A 9,291-nucleotide genomic window follows, 5' to 3' on the forward strand; every position below is an offset into this window, starting at 1 on the left:
AACACTGGGAATCCCCCTTCATCTTCTGCCAGGTGGAGCCTAGGCGGGGGGGGGGGGGAAAGGAGGGGGAGCAGCTCCCTGGGATAGGGGGAGCACCTGGAGTTAAACCACGGGGGAGGGGAGTCTCCTTAGGGAGGGGGACCCTGGGTCACCCCCCCTCAGTCACAGCTCAGGAGGGGGCTCAAGGAATCCTGGGGGGGGGGCTGGGGAAATCACCCCACGAATAAACATAGCTGGGGAGCAGCCATTGGACTGGCGTGGGGTCACCCGGGGGGGGGGGGGGGGTCACCTAGGATTTAACCGCAGCTCCGGGTCTGGCCCACCCCGCCACCCTACGGCGGGCGGGAGGGGACAGCCGCTTTCTCGGCGCCTGCCCCTTTAAGAAGCCTCCCGCGTCGCTCCCAGCGTCCCCCGCCCAGGCGCCAGCCAATGGCGCGGCGCGGTGGGCGGGGCGAGTGGAACGCGGGAAGCGGCCGGGCGGGGGGCGGCGCTACATTGTTGCCAGTTGGGGGGGTTTGTAACCGCCGGGGGGTGCGGAACGTTCTGTCCGGGCCGCCGCCGCCGCCCCAGGGGCCGCGATCCCCGGGCCCGAGCCCCGGCTCCCACCCCTGGAGCCCTCCCCGGGGCGCGCGGGCGCCGGGCCCGGCCCCGGCCGCCGGGCCCCATGGAGAACTTCCAGAAGGTGGAGAAGATCGGCGAGGGCACCTACGGGGTGGTCTACAAGGCCAAGAACAAAGTCACCGGCGAGGTGGTGGCGCTGAAGAAAATCCGCCTGGATACGTGAGTCCCCCCCCGGGAGCCCCCCTGTCTCCGGCTGTGGGGCCCCTCCTGTCGCTCGAGGTTTGGGGGGGCAGCGGGGGCTGTGTCTCTTTTGGGGGGCACGAGGAGACTGGGCCGGGCGGACTCCTCGCCTCGAGGGCTCGCGGGGGGGGGCTTCTGCAGGAGCCCACCCCCGGGGGCGGGCGTGTTGCACCTTGGGGCTGCAGCTCCGGCAGAGAAGGGGTCCGAGGCTGGGCTGGCCCCCGGGGGGCTGCGCCAGGTTCCTCCCTCCCTCTGGGGCTGGGGTGCCCGGGGGGCGGAAGGCGGGGGGGGGGCTGGCACTTGGCATGAATGCCGGGGGCGAGGTGCATCCTAGGTGGGCTGGGTCTGTTCAGCTGGTGGAGAAGCCAGGAGAGCCCTGGGGTTCGGGGTGCGGGGAGGGGGCTTCATGTCCATGGTGGTGCATCCATGCAAAGGGTTTTAGGCTTGCTGCTGCTGCCCTAGGCTGCAGCCTGTGTGGGGGGCGCTGGGCTGGGGGGGCTGGGGCTGGAGTTCTTAGGCCACCTGGCAGAAGTGATATTGGTGACACCAAAGCACTGTTGTTGGGCTGGGGTTGAATGGAGCCCCAGACCTCCTGCGTGTCTCCAGGCTCCCCATGGCGTCCCTCCCCCTGCAGAGAGACGGAGGGCGTCCCCAGCACCGCCATCCGGGAGATCTCCCTGCTCAAGGAGCTGAACCACTCCAACATCGTCAAGTAAGTGTGTGGGGTGGGGGTGGCGGAGTGAGTTAATGAAGTCCCTGCCAGGTGGCACTGCAGGGTCGCCGAGCTACTGGGATCCAGAGCCCCTGGTCCCCTGGGGCCGGTGGGGACCCAGAGCTGTGGCCCCCATCGTGGTTGGTCTGGGCCCGGCTCCCCAGCGGGATGTGTGCCCCACAAGCTCGTCACGCCGGGTGCTGCCCGCTGCCATCGCTGGCAGCCTCGGTAGAGGCCAAGCCGGGCCTGGGACATGGTGAGCGAACGCCCCCACCCCTCCTGCAAGGGCCTCTCCGGGGCAGGAGCGGTGACGTCTCCTCGTTCCTCTCTCTGCGCTCCCAGGCTGCTGGACGTGATCCACACGGAGAACAAGCTCTACCTGGTCTTCGAGTTCCTGCACCAGGACCTGAAGAAGTTCATGGACTCGTCCTCAATCAGCGGCATCCCTCTGCCCCTCATCAAGGTAACCGGCCCAGCCGGTGTGCTGCTCAGCCCCTTCCCTGGCGTCCTCTCCTCCCCTGACCTGACCTGCCAGCTGAGGTCCCCTCTGACCCCAGGCCTGTCTGCCCCCACTGCAGAGTTACCTGTTCCAGCTGCTGCAGGGCCTGGCCTTCTGCCATTCCCACCGGGTGCTGCACCGCGACCTCAAGCCCCAGAACCTGCTCATCAATGCCGAGGGAGCCATCAAGCTGGCGGACTTCGGGCTGGCACGGGCATTCGGCGTGCCGGTGCGAACCTACACCCACGAGGTGCGTCCGGGCCGGGCTCCCACCTCCTCCAGCTGTCTGGCTCCTGCTGGGACTTTGCTGGGAGGTGGGATCCAGGGGCTAGGCAGTGAGATGGGGGCCACCTCACCCGGGTAGGTGCCCGCTGACGGGCTGAGTATCCCTGTCCTCCCTGCACCAGGACCTCCGGCTCCAGCTGAGCATGGCCACCTGATCCCGCCCCCTGCAGTGCGGAAGTGACAGGACTGGCCCATGTAGGCTCCCCCATTGCTTAACCTCCTTGCAAGGGCTGAACCTGGCACCCATCCTCCTGTGGACTCCTCCAAGGCTGTCATGCCACCACCAGCCCCTAGCGGGTGGGAGACATCCGGCTGCGTCCCCTGTGCCTACTCCAGGCTACCAGATCCAGGGCGTCACACCGCCCTACTGCTCGATCCCTGGGCCAGAGCCCTACTAGGGAGAGGAGCGTGTAACGGTCACCCCCACAAGGCCGGGAGGTCAGACTCATGGGTTCTATTCTCAGCTCCCCCCAAAATTTGCGGTCTCCCCTTGGGTGAGTTTCCCTTTCTGTGCCTCAGTTTCCCCTCTTCAAAATGGGGATTACGACGTTTCCCAGGGGGCCTGTGGTGCGTAAAGCTCTTTGGGGTCCTTGGAGCGGAAAGGGTGAGAGACGTCCCGGTCATGATTAACAAGGATCCCCCCCCACACACCCCACTTCGCTAGGTGGTGACTCTCTGGTACCGGGCCCCTGAAATCTTGCTTGGCTGCAAATACTACTCAACGGCTGTGGACATCTGGAGCCTGGGCTGCATCTTTGCTGAGATGGTACGTGCCCCCCCGTCCCCGGCACGTGGTTTTTCTCGTCCTGGAGTCAGGGAAGGGCCACGTCTGCCCCCTGCAGTGGGGGGAGCAAAACAAGCACAACCCCCATGCTGGGGGCCTGATCCTGCCCCTGCGGAAAGTCGTGTGTGTCTGTGAGGTGGGGGGGGCTTCACCCTGCTCCTCTCTGTTCCTAGCTCATCCTGTCGCATGCTGGGGGAAGAAGCATGAGTTAGTTGCACTGTCCTGCCGCTTGCCAGCGGGGGCAGCAGGTTTCGCTGCCTGGCCTGATGTTAGTTTCCCCCCAGGCGTGAGAGGCTGCATTGAGAGTGCTGTGGGGCAGATCCCAGCCTGGCCGGCTCTGATCAAGGCCCCCCCACCCCACGCACGCTGCCAGAGCTGCTGATGGTGTCAGATGAGCAGCCTCTGCCTTTCTTCCTCTGCCCGGGGGCAGCTCTCGGATGCGCTCAGTGACATCGCCCCGTCCCCGGAGAGGGGTGCTGACCTGCCGAGCGGGAAGCGGGAAATAAAAGGGCTCTGTTGCGTTCTTGGGGGGTGCCCTGCCAGGCATTTCCCCTGCCCTGGGGGAAGGGGTTGTGCTGGCAGCGGGGGTACAAAGAGGTGTGTCATGTGGAACACGTGGGCTGGCGTCTGCATCACGGGGTGGGCGAGTGGGGAGCCGACCACAGAGCGGGCTGTTTCCCATGGGAGCCAGCTGGCCATAAACCTTCGTGCCCAGGTCACCCCCACCCCCGCTGGGTAGAGGCTTTGCTGCAGTGGGGGGGGTCAGTCACGAGGCTGTAGAGCGAGGGGACGATTCATAGGGTTTAAGGCCAGAGGGGAGCATGAAATGATCCACGCAGGCCATTAACTTCCCCCTGTGCTGAACTCAGTAATTGGTGTGTGGCCAAAGCATCCCTGGCTCTCAGATCCCTCTCTTGGGGAGAGAGGAGGGTGGGAAAGCCCCTCTCGTAGCTTTGAGCCACTGGGAGGTGGGGCTGTGCTGGGACCTCGCTTGACCCCTCTCCTGCTGTCCAGATCACCAGGCGAGCCCTGTTCCCTGGAGACTCGGAAATTGACCAGCTCTTCCGCATCTTCCGGACGCTGGGCACTCCGGACGAGGCCGTGTGGCCAGGGGTCACTTCCATGCCCGATTACAAGCCCAGCTTCCCCAAATGGGCCAGACAGGACTTCAGCAAGGTGGTGCCCCCTCTGGACGAGGAGGGGAGGAAGCTCTTGGCTGTGAGTAGCTGGGGCGGCTCCAGGATTGACCCGGTACCTTGAGGGCAGGCGGGGGGAGAGGAACAAGGTTTCTTGGGAGAGTGCAGGGCTGGATCTGGGGACTAGAAGCCACTTGCCATGCAGCCGTAGCCAAGCTTCTTAGCCCTCCACTGGTGCTACATGGACAGCAAGCAGCCTCCCCCACTGTGTCGTGTGTGTCGTTCCCCCCCCCCCCACCACCACAATGGGGCAGCCTGAGACACGGGGGGAAGTGACTTATCCTGGCCATGCAATCAGTGGCAGAACCAGGAATAGACCCCAGGTCCCCATGCTGTAGCTGCTCCTATCCCAGAGCTGGAACTAGAATCCAGGAGTCCTCTGCTGTAACCGCTAAGCCCTCCTGCGGCGAGAGGTGTTAGCCCTGGCATCCGGACCAGAGTCCATCACATCGTCTCCCTAAATTCCCCCTGGAGATGTGGCCGGGTTTGAGATTCCATCTCATTCCCTGTCCATGGTGGTGGTGATGGAACAGTGACCATGTTCCACCCCGAGACAGCTGCGCGACAGCCTTGGGTGTGACCCGCCTTGGTGCTTCATGGTGAAAGTTGCCATGGGAATGACTGGGTTACCACCAGACCCATCCCCCTCTCAGTTCCCCCCACCCACAATAACCACCCACCCCTCTCCTACCCAGCAAATGCTGCACTACGACCCCAACAAGCGGATTTCGGCCAAGTCAGCGCTGAACCACCCCTTCTTCCGGGACGTCACCAAGGCCGTCCCTCACCTGCGCTTGTGAAGTGGTTTCGGGGAGGGGGCCGGCCCAGCCAGGACTCTGCTGCCCCCACTCTGGCTCTGTCTGGCCTATGCCTGTATCTGGATCTGTCTCCTGGGGCTGGACCTGCCCCGGGGGTCCTGAGACTCATCCCGCCCCAGCGGACTTGCACTTAGCCTCCCGAACGGAGAGGGTGGCAGCCCAGCCCCCATCGCCCTGGCTGGAGCTCCTAGTCTGTGGCTCTGACCCTCCCTGGAGGGCTTGGATTCCAGCACCAGCAATGGGACCTTGCTCGCTGCAGCTGGGAGCATCCCTCACCAGCCGCCCTGGTTGAGCCCCTTCTCCTTTCACCTCCCTCGGCATGCCCCCATCTGAGACTCTTCAGTGATGTCTCACATCCTCCGCAGCCCCCCGAATTCCTGCTCCAACACAGGGTGAGCCCTCCTGGAGCCCCCATGCCTCCTTGATGGGTGGAAGGCAGGGAGGGTCTGGCTGGGGAACCTCCCCTCCTACCTTCGAGATTGGTTCAAACTGGATACGCTCAGCTGGCCCCGGTGAACTCACTCGCCCGCCTGCTTCTCGTCCAGCACCCTGGAGTCTGCTGCACTCGAGACTCGAACTGCAGCTGGTGCTCCTGGCGACTCCTGTTCCTGCTGCAAATTGGACCCTGCAGATTGGCTGCCCGAATCCCCAGCAGCTCTTTGCATTGGGGGGGCCCCACAGGAGTGGCACACGTCCCCAACCGCTCAGGCAACAAGAGTTGTAAGGGCTGATCCTGCAGCGTGTTGGGCCCACTCGACTCCCCTCCTCCCCTGGCAGGATCTGACCCTAATCAGGGACTCTGCTCACTTATCATCCCCCCCACCTTAGTGTCCCATGGGCAGAAGCGTTTTGACCGACAGGGCCCAAGACCCTCACGTGTCCTACGCTGGCATCCTGCCCCCCACATCTCACCAGGTGCGACCTGATGCATGTAGCTTCTGCAGGGAAGCAGGTTCCTCATCCGCTCCGGGGAGAATCTGCACCCACAGGAGGGGGTTTGCTCTAAAGGCTTCACCCTGCACAGCATGGTGGAACGGGAACCTAGCAGCTGAAAGCGATTGTTGCGGCCGGCTCTTCTCGTGGCCCCCCTGCAAGACGCCCCCCTATTCTCTGCTCCCTGAAGGGCTTTGAAAGCAAAGGGCTTTGTCCCCAAAAGGAGCCCCTGGCCTGACAGTGCTGCAGTCTCCTCCGACAGATTCTCCCCCCACCGCATCATTGGCCGCTCATTCTGTGGTACTGCCTATGGCCAAGTGCGATGCAAGGGGACAGATCCTCGGTGGGTGCCGATCAGGGTGGTTCCACTGATTTGTCAATGGTGCTATGGCAGTTTATGCCAGCTACAGATCTGATCCCAGAATCTGACATACACCTCACTAGAGCTGGTGCCCTCCACCAGCCGGGCTGTTTCCCAGCGGGGGTGGGACTCCTTGTCACTTTTCTTTTGGCTTAGATCTTCCCATGCCAGACACACTTCAGCTCATGGAAAGGTTGGCTCTGGCACCTGGGGCCAGATCCCCAGCTGGTGTGGACAGCATATCTCCACTGCCTTCAGCAGAGCGATGCGTATTTACACTAGCTGAGAGTCTGGCCTGTGAAACGGGCATGTGCACCTGTTTTAATTCTCCCTCCTTTCCTGTGGGCTTCCCCAGCCGCGTTCTCTAGGGGAGCAGGGGCAGCTCAAGGCGTTAGGGGGTGCTACTGAGTCTCAGTTGGAGTAGTTGTCCACTTAGATTGTCCTGGAGGGTGGGGAAGGGTGACACCCTGTTCGAAAGTATCCCCCATCACCTAGCCCTCAGCAGCTGCTTCCTTTTAAGTGCCGTGCAGATGGGGTGTTTGGATAGATTGGAAGGCTACGATTGAGATCACTGAGGTAGCAGCTGTTGCTAGGGGCAGCTCTCCACCAGAATAACATGATCAGTTTCAGATGAGCTGGTACTGTTTCCCTACGAACAGCTCCATTTGTAAAAGTCTGGGACATCCCATGGTGTGGATGGTGCGCTGCTGTCACCTGCCCACCTCCAGGCTCTTGGGGCCTGCTTAAAGAAGGGATGCGGGGGGGGGAAATCCACATCTAAACCAAAATTGAACAGTTGACAATAGATGAATAGAATATTTAAACACAGACTTAGTGTATTTTATAGTAAAGCATTTTATATTTAAGGATTGTTTACAGAAGTATTTGAGGTACAAATTAATATTCAAGGAGAGGAATGATCATTAAGGGAAGCTGTGGATTTAGCGCATAAGCCACATAGGCCTTTTCCAGATGAGGGTTAAAAGTCGGAATGGTTCTGTTCCTATCACAGCTATTTTGATCTCTTGTATCTTGAGTTTCTTTAGAGCAGAAGGGTTGGGTCTCGTGTCCTTCCACAGTGGACTAGCTTTTTTTCTCAACTCAGTTGCCTAAAGAAAAATGTAGGGTTAGGACAGCAACATAAAGTGCCTGATGGAAACCAGTTTGAGGAGGGAGGGGAAGCTGAGCCGCAGAGATTTCCCCAAAACAATGCTGCTGCCAATTTGTGATGAAAACAGAGGGAAGGAGAGATGCAGATGGGATTAATAGCTATAGTGACACAATATCTGCGAGCATGAATATATATATTTTTTGGACTGGAACAAATAGGGAAATATTTATAAGGCCATGTTAGTTTTAAAGCAGAGCTCTGGATTTGTATAAAGTTTGTTAGACAAGCACCGTGGAGTTTTTGTAAGTGAATATTTTTAAAAATCAAACCCTAGAATATATTTGTCGTCCTTGATTCTTTGTAGACTGTTGTTTCTTACCAAATGTTAAAAATATTATGGGGTTGGTTTATAAATCATTAAAAATATTCTTAGTTTTAACTTGAGTCATGAATGTGCTTTGTTTTTTTTTCCTCCAAAGGGGGTAGCTACAGAGGAAAATATCTTCTATTAGATGAGAGAGGAAGTCCTGTCCAGTGGGTAGGTCACTTAGAAACAGGTTCTATTCTCAGCTCTGCTACAGACCTTGGGCCAGTCACCCAGGCCCACATCCACAAAGGTATTTAAGTGGGCATTAGGCACCAATTTCAATGGGAGTCACCCATTCCAATACCTTTGAGGCTCTGTGCTTAAGAGCTCCTCGTCATGGGCCAGGCCCCCATTGTGCTCGGTGCTGCAGACAGCCCCTGCCCCAAAGAGTTTACAATGTAAGACGAGAGATAACAGCTGACAGAGCATAAGCAGAATAGTACCAGTGATATGCACAGCTGAACTAGAGTCCATTAAGTTTATCTGTGAAAGTTCTTCCCTGCAGCCTTGTCAATTGTTTTTCCTTTTTAAAAAGTGGAGTGATTTTAGTGATGAGGGCAATAGTCTAACAACTCTGCCTTACAGTAGGTGTACGGATGTTGGACGAAGCTCCCATTAGCTCTGGCAATGTTACAAGGGGCAGGCCCCCTGCTATGCCAGCCCTGGGCTCCCTACCCACCCCCATGGATGCCCCTCAGTCCCCACCTACGACCCTCCCTCCTTTTGCAACCTTTCTGGAATAGCAGCTGCCATTTTTGCCAAAGGGTTGTGAGCTCCTGGAGGCAGGGGCCAGCTTTTTGGTGTTTATGCAGCTGCTGACCCAGGCCTGCAACTCTGGTAATATCCATAAGCAGGGGGCTGGCAAGACAGGCTCAGGCCCTTTCCTGGGTCACAGCAACACCCTGTTAGCCTCGGGTCTGGACAGGGCCCGGTGCCCCACAGGGGCAACGTGCCCCCTCGGGCCTGGCTGGCTGCTGGCAACTTGGCCCCTGCCCTATCCCAGCCCTTGGTGCCTGAACCTAGGCCCTGCCCTGGGTCATCGGACCCCTGGGCTCCTGGTGCCTAGACCCCGCGGTCCCTCACCCCGGGCTACCTGCCTGGGCTACCATGGCCTTAGGCCCCTCCCCTAATCTTAGGCCCCTCCCTTATCTGGGCCCCACACCTCAGGCCCCTCCCCTGTCCTGGGCCCAACTCCCTGGGCTCCACCCTCCCCGGCCCCCTTGGGCTCCTGGTGCCTGGCCCCGCCCCCTGCTCTCTGGGCCCCCCCCAACCGTCGTCTATTTTTAGCTCAATTAAGCTAATTGGGGAGAGGTTCATGACAAGGTCAAAGGTCAGATTCCCAGAGGCCTCCGTGCTCACACCTCCCTTCTCAGCCCCACCCTGCCAATTATTCCCCGGCCCGTCTCTGATTGGTCAGAGGGGAG

The 9,291-nt window shown here is 59.9% G+C and overlaps 1 protein-coding gene across 1 annotated transcript; it reads left to right on the plus strand.

The window, feature by feature from the left end:
- Positions 1 to 451: 451 nt before the first annotated feature.
- On the plus strand, positions 452 to 7,944 carry CDK2 (cyclin dependent kinase 2). Its single transcript, XM_073318518.2, has 7 exons — positions 452 to 780; positions 1,436 to 1,513; positions 1,856 to 1,976; positions 2,092 to 2,262; positions 2,962 to 3,063; positions 4,096 to 4,299; positions 4,973 to 7,944. Exons 1-7 carry the CDS (start codon positions 665 to 667, stop codon positions 5,075 to 5,077), a joined length of 897 nt encoding a protein of 298 aa, XP_073174619.1. The 5' UTR covers positions 452 to 664; the 3' UTR covers positions 5,078 to 7,944.
- The last annotated feature ends 1,347 nt before the right edge of the window (positions 7,945 to 9,291 follow it).

This window comes from Lepidochelys kempii, chromosome 20 (assembly GCF_965140285.1).
Source record: "Lepidochelys kempii isolate rLepKem1 chromosome 20, rLepKem1.hap1, whole genome shotgun sequence".
Lineage (NCBI taxonomy): Eukaryota > Metazoa > Chordata > Testudines > Cheloniidae > Lepidochelys > Lepidochelys kempii.